The sequence below is a fragment of the Nyctibius grandis genome, chromosome 33 (assembly GCF_013368605.1).
Source record: "Nyctibius grandis isolate bNycGra1 chromosome 33, bNycGra1.pri, whole genome shotgun sequence".
Classification (NCBI taxonomy): domain Eukaryota; kingdom Metazoa; phylum Chordata; class Aves; order Nyctibiiformes; family Nyctibiidae; genus Nyctibius; species Nyctibius grandis.
The window spans coordinates 51,559-68,647 of NC_090690.1; the positions used below are offsets into that span (position 1 = coordinate 51,559).

General features: G+C 42.0%; 1 protein-coding gene across 4 annotated transcripts; it reads left to right on the forward strand.

Annotated features, from left to right (window-relative positions):
• The first annotated feature begins 1,551 nt into the window (after positions 1 to 1,551).
• PLAT (plasminogen activator, tissue type) lies at positions 1,552 to 16,192 on the forward strand. 4 transcript variants are annotated; one of them, XM_068421448.1, is made up of 13 exons: positions 1,552 to 1,644; positions 6,790 to 6,891; positions 8,380 to 8,511; positions 8,902 to 9,015; positions 9,382 to 9,556; positions 10,129 to 10,220; positions 10,472 to 10,646; positions 10,979 to 11,064; positions 11,466 to 11,661; positions 12,141 to 12,277; positions 12,366 to 12,506; positions 13,630 to 13,778; positions 14,640 to 16,192. In XM_068421448.1, the coding sequence occupies exons 2-13, from the start codon at positions 6,846 to 6,848 to the stop codon at positions 14,796 to 14,798; spliced, it is 1,602 nt and encodes a 533-aa protein (XP_068277549.1). In that variant the 5' UTR covers positions 1,552 to 1,644; positions 6,790 to 6,845; the 3' UTR covers positions 14,799 to 16,192. The 4 variants fall into 4 exon arrangements, with proteins under 4 accessions (XP_068277549.1, XP_068277548.1, XP_068277550.1 ...); XM_068421447.1 differs by lacking the exon at positions 1,552 to 1,644 and adding an exon at positions 7,927 to 7,966 and having other exon boundaries at positions 6,808 to 6,891; XM_068421449.1 differs by lacking the exons at positions 1,552 to 1,644; positions 8,902 to 9,015 and adding an exon at positions 7,927 to 7,966 and having other exon boundaries at positions 6,808 to 6,891.
• The last annotated feature ends 897 nt before the right edge of the window (positions 16,193 to 17,089 follow it).

Below are 17,089 nucleotides of genomic sequence, written 5' to 3' on the forward strand. Positions count from 1 at the left end.
CGGCACCGGGGGGGTGCACAGCCAGGCCTGCAGCATGGCCAGTCGCCCGCGCGGAACCTGCAAAGGCCACCAGGCACGGAGGTGTCCCGTTAGGGGGATATGGGCCTGCTCAGGACGTTGTGATGACACACTTCATCACTAATATTAAACAGACCTGCTGAAACTCTATCCTGAGACAGGATCAGTTTAGAGGTAAGCCAGTAGATGGTGCTTGAGAGAGGAGACACTATTATTGCTGGCTTTCCTAAAATATGTTAAGCACTACGAATGGCACCCACACCACACTCTCTAGACAGGTACAGTTAAGCTGTGAAAAGCCAGGACATAATTACTTCTGAAATCTTCCCCCACAGCCATTACTTTGTTAGCATCTTTAATCTAGAAATCCTGTAGCAAATAGCTGTTATCTTTACAAAGAATATAAATTAGCCCCTGTTCACTCAGTCATGTCCAATCTTTTTCTCAACAACTGGAAGTCCCTTCTGGAAACAGTCAAGCACAGCTGCCCTTAAATCAGATTTATGGTAGTAATGTTACCACCAGCACTGTAACTCTCAGAGAAATACATGTGATAATCTTGACACAGATTTTCATACAGAGAAGAGCTGAACATTCAGAGTAACCAGGTTTTCATCTTTCTCAATATGCAAAACACCACTGCCATGCTTCCCAACTGAGGACTCTGTGCAGCTGCTTCCTGAAGATGGAGGTCCCTCACACACCATTTTTTATGTCTGCGCTTACACTAAATTGTATCAGGAAGCTAATTTCTATAGCGAATCAGTTCCTAAAAGTTAGGACACATCCATTACTGTAACAATTGCATTACCGACCATTTTCACAATCCAGCCCTAAATTCAGCTCTAAAACTGATCATTCAGATTTGTCTGCCACACTTTGATAACCTTGTGACCACACCCTGGTAAGTAGATCTTCATTCTCTAGGATGGACATTATCAGCAAACATTTAACTCTTTGGCCCTCAACATGCTATTGCTTATTTCTATCTAAGGATCCTTGGAAGTTTTGCTCATTGTCCCCACCTAATTTGAGAGCTCCTCTGACCATTTCTTCTCCCAGTGGCACTGTTCATGGCATGCTTTGCTCCACATACAGGTAGGGTCTCTCTGCCAAAGATTCTCAATGGATGCCATTCAGAGGACAGCACACCACACTCTTGCTTGAAACAGGAGTTTCTCAGTACTAGGACTAAGTCTACAGATTGCAGACCTCTGGTCATGTTATAAATCATACACCTGGGCAGTGCCCCCCTCACGTTCCTAGAAGCATAATGGGTTTTGAAGACCGAATCTGCTCTCTGACTGGAAGAAAGAACAAAACAAACTGGCTGTAAAATCCAGCATGCCCCACTCACTTCAGCAAGCAAGCTTTCCCCTGTCCTGCACAGACTCGCTCCCTAATACTCTGGACACCAGCCACCCTGTCTTAGCTCACCCCCAGATGCTCTGGAAGGGGTGGGGGAAAGCACGCCCCACTGCCCTCTGGAGTCTCCACCCCCTCGAGTGGAGTTTTAAGTAGGACAGGAGCTGTTCAGAGAGATAGAGCAGAGGCACAGAAAACGCAGAAGCAGACTGGTCTGGAAAGGAAATCATCAGCAGAACACAGAACAGAAGAAGCAAAAAGGTAGGTACTACTCTGCACCTGTTTCAAAAAGTGCATTTTCCGTTTTCAACATCAATAGCATTGTCATTAAATATTATTATTTAATAAATCCCACTGAAGCACCATGGTAGTTAACTAACTGAGCTATTTCCTTTCAGCTTTTGAAAAGATTCATAATGCTGGGTAAAGCTGCTAGCTTTCAGTTGTTTCAAGAAAGCTTCAGCTGTTCCAGGGCTGACTTCAGCTTTTCTCAGGCTCTCACCAGTTAGCAGGGAGGAGTCTCCCACACAAAGAACAGCAGCAAAAGAGCTTAAAACAAAGGAAGAGTTAACGGACAAATACCCTGATGGTAAGGAGAGACCCAGAGAGCTAGCTGTGAAAGGATAATTTATCGTCTTCCTGGGAGGAGATCAGACTATGCCTTTCACCCCAGGCTCCCAACCAGGATAATGGAGGGACAAAGAGGAGGAGGGCGGGTCTTCTTCAGTTCTCCCTAAACACACTTCTTTTCAAATGCGGCCAAAACCACAGGAAATATTGAGAATGATTTCCAAAACACAGCTGGAGTTTGAAATAATCTGTTTCCTCTGATGCCTTCGAAGACTACAGAATCTTACTTTTTTGTTGTTGTTTTTTTTTTAATTCTTTTCCCCAAAATCAGAGGTCTGTTCACTGTTACATTTTAAAGAGAAATAGCACCAAGTCTGATACTCGTCTGCTGAGTTTAGAAAAGGGATACAGAAGCACTTTCTCCAGAAGGCAGGAAAAGGCAGCAAGGATCTGCAGTCTTTTTCTTGAACTAGATCAGGATAGCTGTTCATCAGCAAGAAAGCTGTTAGTGCTGTAGATTCAGAATCAAAGTATTCTGGAACGGACATACTAGGTTATTGGGAGGCATAGAGCAGGGGGAGAGCTACTTTTAATTTCTATTAATGACTTTTGGTTCAACCTTGATAAGATACTTCCCCTTTTTAGGTCTTATTCCACATCAGTAGGATAATACTCACACTCTCACTGCTTGCTTAGAAGGGCTGTTATTAATAATAAATTGATATGTGGGAGTTAAAGTATTCCTGCTGATGATGCTTCAGCAAAGAGAGATAAATTTAGTGTATCATATATCTTTATGTCCTAATGTACCTGCAAGTGTAGAATCAAAATGTCAGAACACCACGTGTAGGCCTCTGGCTTATCTGTAGAGTATTTTTGATCAGAGAGGAAGCAAAGGGTGAGAGCAGAAGGCACAAAACATTTAGGAGAGCCCTACCAGAAAGCACATTGCTTGCAGATTTCTGCTTGGAGTCTTGTAAACATGGTATTTTTCAAACAGCCATATGGTTTCAGTTTGATAGGGCTTATCATTCAGAACATCCCAGTTGACTGGCTTAAGTTGTTCCTTTCCCAAAACTGAAAATAAACATCTGGCAACATCTGTTACCAGTTTTCCATACATAGTGGGACAGCAGCCACCAGTGGATGGACAGGCACCCCCCCCATGGAGAGGGGAAGGGCTGCAGCAGTATAAGATAAGCTAGCTTGAACAGGGGCAGCAGAAATAAGTGGAAAAAAGGATGTGGCATCCGATGCAAGATAACTTTAGGGAGACTATCTGTCGCATTCTACAGTATAAGCATGTGCTGTGTAAGACTAGAATCTGCTTGTATAGCGGACTATATGTGATAAACTTGATTATAATCATAAACTTGATCAAACCATGCAAGTGCTTTTTAAATAGGGACTCTTCCTTTCATGTCAGTCTCCATGACTGAAATGCCTTTTTTGGTTTGGTGGTTTTTGGTTTGGTTTGGGTTGGGTTGGGTTTTTTTAATATAAAAGATGTTTCCCCCCCCTCCCCGAAAACTAGCTATAGCTTCCTGCTGTTTTCAGGCATCTAGGACTCCCTCCAAGATATTAGTTAGGCCAGCTTTGCCACTCTGTCCTCCTACCAAAAAAAAATTCAGATTTCACCAGTGTTGCCTTGTTTTGGTGGCATCTTAGCAGGTATCTCAAAAATGAGGTCTCAACAGTTCTTTACGGTGCTTCCCAGAGAGAAATTCCAACAAAGCAGCTCAACTTATCTAAGTAGTTTCACTGAACAAACCTTTCCTTAACCAGGTCTTAGATAGCAGTATCTCATTTAAAGCTGTCAAGTAAGAACTTCAAGCCTTCTCCACATCATCATCAAGATGTGACCCAAAGACAAGACTTGGAGTAACTAAGGTTCTCAGAAGCTGCTCCTGTGAATCTTTTCAGTCTGACTTGCAACTTAAGTCTCCTCTTTGTGCAGTCTAATGATGAGAAACCACAGCCTAAACTATCCTCCTGTACTCCCAGTTCTGCTTCAGAGACTGGAATATTTGTGCCTTTTGCTTTTTCTTTGAACAAATCTTTAAAAAAAACACCACAACAAACCACAAACTCTATCCCTTTTTTAGCCTTGAACCCCAATTTATGACTCATTCATCTGTCATACTGCAATTTCACCAGCTATTATCCAGCTGCCTTCTATGGCTTTATATAAACAGAGTCTGAGCTCCTAATTTTGGAAGTAGTAGTTTTCTCAAATAATTCGGTTAGCTTTCTACTTGCTATGGGATCATGTAATGTAGATGATAAAAAGCTGATAGTGTGGGAGACAGCGCCTGAATATTATTTCAAAGATTTGGAACTGCAGAGCAATCCTAGAGATTGTGAATGAAATTATATCTTCTTGCCTGCTACTCTACCTCACTCCCAGCTCTCGGTTTGTATAGGGGGGCATTATATTTTTAAAGGAAGAGAGAAAATGGACCTCTCATGCTGGACTTGTTCAAAGCAGGGGGGGTTCCCATCTATATCACATTCTCGTGATTCATCATCTCAGTCTTCTAGACTGACTGCTGTAGCAGACTTGGTTAGTACAGGGGATCAAGCTAAATCTCTTCACACTGGTCATTACTTATGTCTCGTTCAATTGTAAAAAAGAGCTGCCGTTACTGCATGCAGGAGTAACTATGACTTTTAGGAAGAAAATTATGGATTCAAGTCAGGAAACCTGTGATAAAGTTATTTGTCTTATTGTAAGAGTTCAGATTATATAACAATGACAACTCCGGTCCTTAAAAGCTATTACTCAACTATGAAAATCAATAATACCTTTCCAGTTTTTAATAGATGTATTGGACCTTGCTCTTTAATGCCACGTTTCCATAGGCACTAAGTTTCTAAACTTCTGACACTGTATAATTATTTGTATCCATCTTACTAATTTAAGTTTTGCCATGAACAACAGCCTCCTCGCCCCCCAACAGAGTCCTGTTGGTGTACTAGTAAATCCTCATTTGAAGTCCTCAAGTTCAGCAGTGTTTCTAAGTATAATAGAACTCTGTTAGCTACCAAACTCATGCTGCTAAGGTCAGGCTTTACTGGAGGTCTTTTACGTACATACATTTGCCTGATCTTTTACAGTTACTAGAAGGTCACCAAGATAGAAGAATGGGCAAAATGCATCTTCTTGGGGATTTTTCCTACAGGGATTAACAGAGAAGCCAGCAGCCCACAGCAACGCACATTGCCTTCATAGGCATCAGACCACCTCAGAAAGCCTTTCACTGCCTTTGTCTGTCACATCCAGTGTATTTTTCTGCTATGAGGATGAGATTAGAAATGGCATTTAGTACAGGAAGGGGAAAAAGACTGTGTTCCTTAATTTCAGCGGTAAAATTTTGTATACGCTCGAGACTACGCTGTGTTACGAGCGCATCCCCCCGGCTGCTCAGAATTTTCTCTCCGCCCAGCGGCGGCCCTAAACCAGTCAGCGCTTACACAAGGCGCTTGCCTTCAGTGAAAGAAATCATTTTTCCTCCTTTGTCAGGAACGAAACTGGGGGAGGGGAAACGAGGCCACAAGATGGTAGCATATCTCGCTGCAGTCAGTGGCTACAGAAATCTAAATTCACACTTCTGCCAAGAAATCTGCCTGCTCAAGGCCAGCCAGAAATAAATTTTGCTACAGTAGGAAGAAATACAGATGGATCACAGTACCCAAATGTCCTTCCTATAGCTATCTGTGGCTAGGTCAGAGCAGATATTTCACCAGGCAGGAAATTAACGTCTGATGAGTGAAGAGAGAAGTAGATTTTCAAAGCAAAGGAGATGAATGGAGGCAGAAATCCAGACTCATCCTTAACCCCAGCCACACCATACCAGCCAGCGATCTCCCACAGGAGATCAGTGGAGGTTCTCTCGCAAGATTGCTGCTGTAGGAGACAGACTATGTAAATCAGTCTAGAGGAAGCAGAAACTCATGTGGGATAGAAGAGGGCTTTGTCTGAGGTGTAAAGCTGCTGAAGGAGTTAGAGGGAATAGGACGTACTTGTGACTGCATAGAAGTGACACACGGAAAGACATGCTGAACGAATAAATGAGAACACCAGCCCAAAAGCTAGACTGCCAGCCAATTGCCATACTCGCCCTTTTTAGCAAAAGCATATGACAATAGTAGAAACTAAGAGCTCAGCTGGGGAGAAGCTATAGAAATATTGAACAATCAAAGACATAGCAGTGCTGTCCCCACCTATCAACCAAAGTCCCCTTGCCGACGCCATCCTCTACGCAAGAGAGAAGCCCTCACTCTCACCCAAAGCAGCAGTCTGTGCAGAAAATGCAAATCCTCTTAAACCACTATTATCACAGACTGACCCTTCAGCAGATTTTTGTGCCCCTGCAAGAGATCTCTTAGGTAGGCCTCAGTGACCTGAATCTCAATTAACACTTTGCAATCAGCATTACACTCCTTCATTAGACAAGTCCATCTCTTTAACGATGCACACGATACTGTTGGCTTCCAGCAACCTTGGGAAAAAGGACTTGGAATTTCTTCTACCAATGTTATTCCCCAGGAAACACTCTCCGAGTTTCCTCCAGACCTAAAAGGGTGTGCTTTAGCTTGTCAGGTTTCTAAGTTTATCAAGTAAAAGCACATCAGGGTCCAGCCTGGCAGTTTGCCCTGTCCAGGAACACCAGGACAGCTAGACCAGGTGGCTGAGAATTGCAGAGTAGAAAGTATTTTTTAATGTAAAAAAAATTTTCATAATTTAAAACCTTTATTTAAACTTGTGACCTTGAACTCCATTCACACTGTAAAATGCCTGTGTTCAACATCTTATTTTTTCTTTTGTCTCTACAGATAACTTGAGATTTGGAAGTGACGTGGAAAACACTCAGAATGGAAGGCAAACTCGCATGTCTTCTCCTGCTGGTAGGAGCAATCATGACTGCTCAATGCCAGGTAAGAGGCTGATGCACCAAATAATGTTCTTGCCATCCTCCTGTTTTTTCAGCAGCACTTCCTTACCATTGACTCCAGCTATCTGCATCAGACAGAAGGAGAATCTGGTTGTATCACTAGAAATCAGAGGAAGGAAAACCTTACAAAGTAGTTTACCTCTAAGCTGGGATTTCCATTAATGTGTTATCCTGGCTGGTTTTCATTTCAGTAAGCAAGTCTTCTCCAAATCTGCTTGGTGTATCTGTTCACTGTCACCTTTCACTGTTAGTCAGAGTTCCACTGTGATCACCCTTTAATTTTCTTTCTGTTGTCACCACCTTCATCATTACTCTCACTTACAACTGGACATCGATGGTTCCCATGTCGCCTCACTTTAAGCCTCACATTGCAGAGCTTAAGAAAACCCTACACAATTCTAAAATGTTTAGTCTCTTTCTCAAAAAATTGCTATCCCAGCCTTCCTCTTTCTTTTTATGTTATTCTTTCTCTTGTGGCCTGATCAAAGAAGCTTCCTAAGTTGGTTTCTTCCTTAAAACTTTACCCAAAATATTGTCTTTAATTGGCTGCAGGAGAGGTATCTCTCAAAGGTAAGCAAGCTACAAAGGCTTCTGGGGAAACTGCATGTCAATGACCAAAATTACTGCTTGTTCATATTTACTTCTTTGGAAATCATTTGCTTGAACCTCCTTCAAATAGCAGAAAGCTGACAAGCTGAAGTTAGCACTTGCAATGCTCCAAGAGCACGTAACCACTTCACACACGATGTGAGTACAGCACATCTCAAGTTCACGTTACTCAGATGACAAGCAATCACCTGGTAGTCTGCAGCAACTCAGTGATCTACGATTGTCAGTACCCATGCTGAGGTACTAAAGGCACTGTTCCCCGTACTGTCTGACAAGGAGGGCAGACAGTTGCTCAGAGCTCTCCTGATTTACAAGGCCTCAAGAGGAGGACTGGCTCTTTGGAGGCACTTGTTCTCTCAATTTTCTTAAGAGAGCAGTTACTCACAGAATTAACCTTCTTTGCTTGCAGGGCTTACGCATGCGTTTCAAACGGGGAGCGAGATCTAGAGGTAAGCCAGGCAAAGCACAACTGTGTTACGTGAAGCTTTATGAACACGGGAGGGGAAAGCAGATAATGCTGAGGGAATGGAGCTTGAAAGCTGTTTGTCATGGTTATCTGGATGAGAGATTCAGAAGGCAAAATACCAGACTGTTAATACCATCCACAACTCAAAGAACAAAGTTTTCCCCTCCCTCTGCTCTTCTTCAAAGAAAAAGAGACCAGTCAATAGTGGAACAGTACATCCAGCAACACAGCAGTGAAAGAGACGGGACAACTGTGGTCTGAGAAGGAAAAGGGCAGCCCATTAGACAGATGCTCCCATCACAGATACTTTTCTCCTGGAAAGAGAAGGGAATTCTTTTGCTTAGCCAGGTCTTTTCCCTGCATCTCTAAAAGAGGATTTCCTTTCTACAATTACAGCCATTTGCACAGACAATTCATCTGGAGAAATATACCAGCACAGGGGGACCTGGCTGAGGCTCTCAGGGAGCAGAATAGAATACTGTAGGTGCGACAGTGGTTGGAGTCGCTGCCACACTGTGCCTGTCAGAGGTGAGTATGAAGAAGAAAAAGAGAAAGGAAATGGTGGGGGATGAGAGATTGTCCATCTAATCATCCTAAAGAAGAATTCCACTGTCAAGGAATGAGCTATCGCACAGAAAATTTGGCTTGAAAGAGAATAGGATAGAAATGAAAATACTAATATATACCAACTCATGCAGGACTAAGCAGGAGTGGGCAAGGGGCTGAGGAAGGCTCCTAATAGTGTATGTGGAGAGAATGGAGCAAAGGAAGACTGTGAGCACATGACAGTAACAGGTAGGCAGGGAAAAACAGAACAGGCTAAAGGAGACTGACAGGAGAGGAAACATGGGTATACATTGTCAGCTTCTTACTTCTGTGAAATCTAACAGTATTTCCTGGCTTTTGCTTATCCCACAGCCTGCACTAGAAATAAATGCTACAACGGGGGCCAATGTTCACAGGCATATTATTCCCCACAGCTCTTCATCTGCCAGTGCCACCAAGGTTTCTCTGGGAAGCAGTGTGAAATAGGCGAGTATATCATGTCAATTACTGTGAACAATACTACTGGTTTTAGCCATGCAGTGCAGAAATATGAGGTACCCAGAAGCTGCTGCTGTATACTAGGCTGTCTGTTAAGTTGCCTCTTTTTATTCTAAAGCTAATACTACAAAGAACTTTTAAGATGGACACCTGGGCTCTTCTCAGTGTCTCGTAATAAAACTCTTAAATTTTGGAGATGAAGACCTTCGTGTATACTTACAGTCTGCCTGGCAAGGCATTTTCACAGACTTACTAGACAAGACATCTGGAAGCCAAGTTTAAACAGAACAGAGACTGGGGAAGCAGAGTTTGGGATGCTGTCCTTATAGTAACATTTTGTTCCCTTTTGTTCAGATACTGAAATTAAGTGCTACAGGGATGCTGGAGTAACATACAGGGGCACGTGGAGCATGACAGAGAGTGGAACTGAATGTTTAAACTGGAATAGCAATGGCTTGATGGACCGGACGTACAGCGGCCGAAGAGAGGATGCTGCTGAGCTGGGATTGGGCAATCACAACTATTGCAGGTGAGGGGCTGATGGCACACAGGCCAGAGTCACAGGAATCAGTGCATTCTAAGAGACTGGAGCAAAGGAACAGCTGTTTGCAACAGTCTTAATACCAAGCAGAGAACACTCTGCACAGGTGCAAATACAGCACAGCCCATGAGCAGCAACTGCGACTTTCATAGACATATCTGAACTTCAGATCTATCTAGACTGGATGCTTATGACAGACTACAAAATGCATACATCTCTCAGCCCATAGTCTTTCCCTTGTCCCTTCTCAGTGCCTAAAACTCCCTTTGTAAGCCAGTTTCCTGCAGCTCCAGACCCTGCTCAAAACTGTAAAAATATAGTGCTTTCAGCACATGAACTAAACGACACAAACAAGCTGTCCACTCCTGCTAGTTACTGGCTGTCTCATCCTTACCTCCATGTACTCCACAATTTTATAATTAAAATAGGAATCCAAATGACTTCTGATGGTTCAGTCCACATCTTCACTGCAGAGCAGGATTAAGTTACTGAACTAGATGGCAGGCATGGGACTAATAACCATAGCTTTATAATGATGCATAATATCATAACTCTTTCAGAAACCCAGATGAGGATTCCAGACCTTGGTGCTATATCTATAAAGCAGGAAAGTACATCTGGGAACACTGCAGTGTGCCCTCCTGTTCAAAAGGTACATGCAGCGGGACAGGGAATGGACTTTAGAGCTTCCATGAGTCACTGCATATGTAAGTGGACTTGTGCTATTCCTGTAGCCTGAAAAGTTGAGACTCTCACGTTAAATCATGTTTAAGCTTTTAATATTTATGACAGTGAGAGACTGAGATAAGTATAGCTAATATATAGCTGTTCTGACAGAAATCACGGTTAGGAACAGCTGACTGGTTCACATCCATCGGTTAACGTGCAGCTTTCTTATTGAAGTTGGGGACATCAACTGCAAATCTGGAAGAGGCACAGATTACCGAGGCAGCCACAGTGTTACCAGTTCTGGAGCTACCTGTTTGAGGTGGAATTCTCGAATCCTTGTCAACAAGTTATATACTGCTTGGAGAAGAGATGCTTACCAGCTGGGCCTTGGTAGTCACAATTTCTGCCGGTATGTAGACAGTTATAGAATTTAAAAAATCCCACCAAACTTCCTTGTGGTACTCTTGAGGCAGGGCTCTAGTCTTTTACATGGGTTATTAAAGCACAGGAAATACATTACTGCTGGAAATGAAGCTCACTGACAATAGTCATTTTTATTCCACCTGACCTATCTATGCTTCTCTAACATCAGACTCCGTAAATGCAAATTCCACATGCCGCTAGGGTCCTCTGTATCTCTAGAAAAGAGTACAGTCAGGTCACAGTCTGCCACCTTTAGGTCTCCCCAAACTCCCTGCAGATCTGGTAATACAAATAGCTCTTCTCTTTCTTGTGCTGCAGGAATCCTGACAATGACAGGAAGCCCTGGTGCCATGTACTGAAAGGAAATCAGCTCACATGGGAGTACTGCAATGTACCTACTTGCTGTAAGGATCCTAGCACTCCTGATTCTTCTCTTTCTTTGAGGCATTACTGTTCTGCATGTCATTTGTATTAAACTCAAGCCTCTTACAGTAAAATAAGAGCTGGGAAAGAAAAAAAAAAAGCTTATTGGAGTAGAAAGAGATTCTGTGGCTCCACTCTCACAGAAGTGCCTTTTTCTCTGCCAGAAGGGAAGACTGCAGAAATGGAGGACAGAAAAGGCAGTGTTTCCTTACTGTATTTTTCAAATCAGAATACAAGTTTCCTAGGAAACAGGAATGAGTCAGATACTAAACAGTTCATGCCAGGCTGCCTCAACATCCACTGACAACTAACAGGCTCTTAACACAAACTCAAAGCAAGAGTGCCTGAACAAAAAGCCTATTTCTGGGTTTGTCATCCACAGCCACCTGTGGCTTACGGCAGCGCAGAGTACGCCAGTACAGGATTAAAGGTGGCTCGTATGCAGACATTGCAGCTCACCCATGGCAAGCTGCCATCTTTGTGAAGTATCACCGAGCGCCTGGAGAGCACTTCCTCTGTGGAGGAATTCTGATCAGTTCCTGCTGGGTTTTGTCAGCTGCTCACTGTTTTGAGGAAGGGTAAGTTGAGGATTCAGTACTCTCAACTTTTTTTGGGGAAAAATCTAGAAAATGGAAGCATCCAGTATAGCCTTACTGGAAAGGTAAAAGACTTGGAAAAAAAGCTCTTTATCCCAGTAAGTCATTCTACACTAAAGATTACACAGTTAATTGTGCTGAGCATTTATGGGGCAAACTGGCAGTATGGCATTAAGGTACCAGAGCAGAATATCAAATAGCTGAAGGACAAAGTTGTCAATACAAATGCAGAGCCATCTGAAACTTGAGAATGCTGAGGGGCTGGCAGAGGAGCTTTGCCATGATGGCTGTAATCAATTGGCATAAAACTGAAGGCAAATAGGACACTTGAGGTTAAATTGCCTGGGTATTTAAGTAGTAATAGTGCTAAAATAAGAAAAGCAGAAGCTCCAACAGCACATCTTCAAGGGAAGGGTCCACTCCAGTTAGCATGGGAAGAAAGTAAGACTCTTATTCTTCAGCTTTAGTGCAAATCAGCTGAAGATTGTGCTGGGTAGGACTTCCCGAGCAACTCCCGAGGAAAGTGAACAAAAGTTTCAAGTGAAGAACTACACTGTGCATCAGAGATTTGACTCAGAAAATTTCAACAATGATATTGGTAAGAACTTTTCTGACCTTGTGACTGGAAAGGTCACAGTTGGCTCAAGTTTGTGTTTAATGAAGTGGGGATTTTTTTCCCTTTTCAGCTCTGTTGCAGTTGAACTCGGATGCAGGAGACTGTGCTATTGAAACAGACACTGTCCGTGCTGCCTGCCTCCCAACACCAGAACTGCAGCTGCCTGACTGGACTGAATGCGAGATCTCTGGTTATGGCAGAAATGAAGAATGTAAGTACAAGATACTATGTCCAAAGTTTGGGTCCCCTGCCCTCCAAGAATTCAAGCCTTCAGCATCACTTAATGTGTGACCCCCTGAATTATTATATGGGCTTATATCAGCACTACAAAACGTATGCTTAAGTGGGAGATACACAAAAACAAGTTTTGCTGTAAGTTATTTCATTCATCTGAGTTCTGTCAGCTGCATGGGCTATTAGAGTCTTCCTTGATACTCTCCAGCAGTAGAAACACAAAAAATGGCACAATGGATAAGGTAGAAAAGACAGAAAATTTGCAGTCAGTCAGGGCTGCCACATTTGTGCTGTACTGAGTACATTTAGATACTGTCATTCTGACAGAAATCCACTTCTGTCAAGATTTAATATACTATACAGTTGCAGGTAGTTGCATTATTCTAAAAGATACATTGACTGTGTAGTGATTAGCAAAAAAAAAAAAAAAGCTAAAGAAGTAACAATCCCAGATATATATTAAAAGGCTGGCTAATTTTAAAGTGAGCTACAACAAACAGGAATAAAACCTGTCTGAAAGTATACACAGGCTGTCCTATATTTAAAACAAACAACTCCCCAGTTCTTATTTTACTGGCACTTTCTACTAATTTATTTTTATTCTCTAACTGGTAAACTCTTTGAGACAGAGACTGTGAGGCATCCATCATAACAAGACCTAATCATGTTTTGAACCCATAGGGTTTTTGGAGTAGACTTGAAGATTTAACATATAAGTGTGACATAAAGTGTTTTTAAAGTGCTTTTAAAGCTAGTCCTCAGCATTGCTTACAGGGAGTACAGGATAAACTCTTTGAGAGGGAAAGGATGCTGCAACTGTAATTCCAAACTAGACTGAAAAACAATCCTTCCAACTTTCAGCTTTGTGCAATTGCAGCTGTGCAGGAGAATAAAACCAACACCCAAAACAAACAAACAAAAAAATCCCTTCCATTCCAACATAACACAAGAATTAAGAAAGGCCCTTTGGTAAGGAAATATTACCCCCTCATCCCCAGCTACTTCTGTTTACTCGCCCCTAAACTACAGAAACTGAACTGCAATTTTTTAAAAATATATATACACGTATATACATATTCATATTGTAATTTTTCTTCCAGTTTCTCCATTCTATTCAGAGCACCTGAAGGAAGGCCATGTCAGACTGTTTCCAGCCAGTCGGTGCACAACACAGCATCTAGACAATCGGACAGTTACAGACAATATGTTATGTGCAGGAGACACAAGGCATCTTGATGATGCCTGCAAGGTAAACCTAATTCTGTTCCTCTTTTCTTTTTTACGTCTGTCCTTGCTAGTCTGACCTAACCAAACAAAAAGCTTCAGAAAATAGTTTAAAGAAGTTCTGCATTTGGCTACGTGGAAGTTCTAGTAGACTTCTAGTTGAACAGAACTGCTGGCTTATCTTTCTTTTTCCTCCCCTGCCCCTCATAGCTGGGAAAGCAGGCCACACTTAACCAAGCAAACCCGAACAATACAGACTGAAAATCCAAAATATAGGAAATACCACAAAACTAAGCAGGAAACTCCACCTCAGCAGCATTTCCTAATATTTTCTCTTACGCGAGCATGCAAAACACTCAGCAGGAGGTTCTGTAAGAGGAAGGGGGTGCTGCTCTACTGAAAACCGGAGAAAAGGAAAATAAAGGCCAAGAGATGGTGGAGAACAAGCAGCTGTAACATGAGGAAAAAGGAGGGCACTCATTCAATCCACATCCTTTCTGTTTAAACAGCTCTTTAATAATTTTGCTTTACTGTTACACACAGCAGTATAAAACACCCTGGATCTTTATAGCTTAAATAAGAGCATTCCTCTTTTTGTTCTTATCAACATGTCACCTACATTTCATAAATGAGCGCCGTACAAAGTTAGACGCTTTAGTGTTAAGATTTTTTTGGTCCTCTTCCCATGAGAGGAGCATTGAGGGAGTCTGGAACACAAAAGTGGCTTATGCGAAAATGCTGTTAGTAAGAGCTCTTGATTTGTTAGCATATTACATAGGGTATTTCCATAGACACTAGTGTACCACTAAAGCCAGTGGGGGGAAAAAACAACACAAAACAAAACAAACAAAAAAGGAGATTGTTACTAACCTGCTGCTTCTCTTAGGGTGACTCTGGAGGGCCTCTGGTCTGTATGAAGGATGATCGTATGTATCTAATTGGAATCATCAGCTGGGGAATAGGCTGTGGCCGCAAAGACATACCTGGCGTTTATACAAATGTGAATCGTTATCTTGACTGGATTCAGGACAACATGAAACCCTGAGAAAGAAAAACGGACTACTCGTGGCTATGCCCTCGCAGCTTCCTTCTGGGTTCTTTAAGGATGCTGACAGGGCTTCCTGTTTGTCCAGATGCTTATGACTTTCAGTACAAGAGGAAGACAGACTGCAATGTGTGGGAAGGGCACATTCTCAAATTACTCTCCTTATTACAGGTTATCGGAAGCTAACACTCCTTTCCCCCCACATCCCCAAGTGTTCTACTTGCATCAAATCACATAAGAACAATTAAAAATAAATTTTTAATAATAAATAGAATAAACAGAATAAACCAAGAGAGAACATCATGCATCCCATGAGCAGCTATGTTGTTTTGAGAATGGGTGTGAACTGAAGGCAAAGGCGACAGATCTAATTTCACGAAAACTTCATCTCCCTCCTCCGTATTTGGCTGTAAATTTGAAAGACATTCCAGTCAGGCTTAAGCTCTGTCCTTGTACCATTTTACTTTGGTTATTAAGGTGGTTTCAGCCTGATTCAACAGAAAGAGGAAAGCTGTAGGCATGAGCTGCTTATTTCCATATCAATATACTACTTACTTTTTCAGTTTGGAACTGATTCATTAACTGAATCTGAGCTTAAACTCTCTGAGCAAATCCAGGATGGCATGCTTCTTAGGACATTCTATTCTTCCACGTGCTTTTCCTCCTGGTAGGAACTAAATATTTAAATATGGAATAGGTAAAAATCTTAACACCAGTCTTATCTGCCACAGAATCAACATATTACTTTTTGACTATTAAATTTATATGCATTACCATCTGATATGAAAGCAAAAGCTCTCTTTTTAGCGCAGCAGGGCAGAACAAAGGACAAGTGTAATGGTAGCAGTTTTAGGTCTAGCAGCCTGCTAGATTTACATCCACAAGTAAACATCAAGTCAAATATCACAAGGCTGCGTTTGTCCTTTAACAGAAGGCAGGACAGGTATAACCAAGTCACCATGAACTAGAATCTCAGTAATCAAGCATTACTTATTTGCATTGCAGTTGCCATGTGATGCTAAGTGGTATCAATGCACATCCTAAGAGTTAAACCTCTTTGAGAGAGTCTCTCTTGTCCAATTGTTTTAAGGAGCTCTCTGATGATCTGCTAGCACAGCCTCTAGTCAAAGAGAGCAGCTTATATAGTAAGTACAGAAGAGAGATTTGGCAAGGATGCCCATTACTTCCTCAGATAGGTTTTGTAAATGGCAACTTTACAAATGGTCCATGTCTTTCTAGCTAACAGCTTAGAAACTGACATCAAAGAGATCTTCTCTAATGTCCTCAGAGAAATGATGGTGTAAGTCCACTTAGCTTCAGCAATGAATCCCATATTCCAGCCAGTCGAAGGGGGAAAAAAACAAAGATGTTTTTTAATAAAGTGTCACAGTTCATTTTTTTGGTGTGATTTTTTGTTGTTGTTGTTAATTGTATTTTGTTAAGTATTAACCTTGAGAAAAAGACACATTAATTTCCATTCCTCGCCCAAAACCCATTTCCAAGTGCTGCTGTGCCTTACTATCCTGGCATTCATAAGCCTGACAAATATTTGCAGCCTGTAAAACACCCAAAACTGTTCCAATGAGTAACATAGGTAAGCGTCCTCAGGAACACAACTTCTATTCCACGAATCAGTCTATTAAATGCATTATTTGAGCTTGATGTGATCTAGCAGCTACCAATAAAATGTAACTGAACCACACCTGATACTGGTTATCTTTTAGAAAAATACATACTACAAAAATCTAAGTTGCAGAGAACAGTTTTTCATCACAGCTGTTACCAGCTCCTTGAAAATACCCATACATGAAATATCTAAGGTGACAAGAGCTCCATAAGCCTTAGCTGCCATCTCTGTCCTGGTTGCTTCCTTCCCTCCTGGTCTGTCTTCTGTGACATCTTTTCTGCAGCTGACTTAAAGAAGGACCCAGAATCAACTCCAATTTTTTCCAAATGCTTCTTTATCCCTCATTTTGTAATAGATCCTTAATCTGGGAAATTTACCAAATCCCAGTCCAGTAACTAGAAGTTATGTTCTCCAGCCTTAACTTCTTGTGTTTCATTTCTCAAAAGTTGCTGCCGCCTAGCTCAGTGCCTTTAACTGCCTTTAACTGCATTCCTCTGGCTTGTTTATCCATTACATCCATACCTGATAAAAATCCCTGAAATAGCTTCCGTCTCTGCATCAGCTTTTCCTCTTCTTATCCTGTTTTTTCCCCCCTACTTGTCCTCTTCCAGCACACAGTAGCACCATCTTGAGACAAGGTCTAAGACAATAATGACTGCCATCT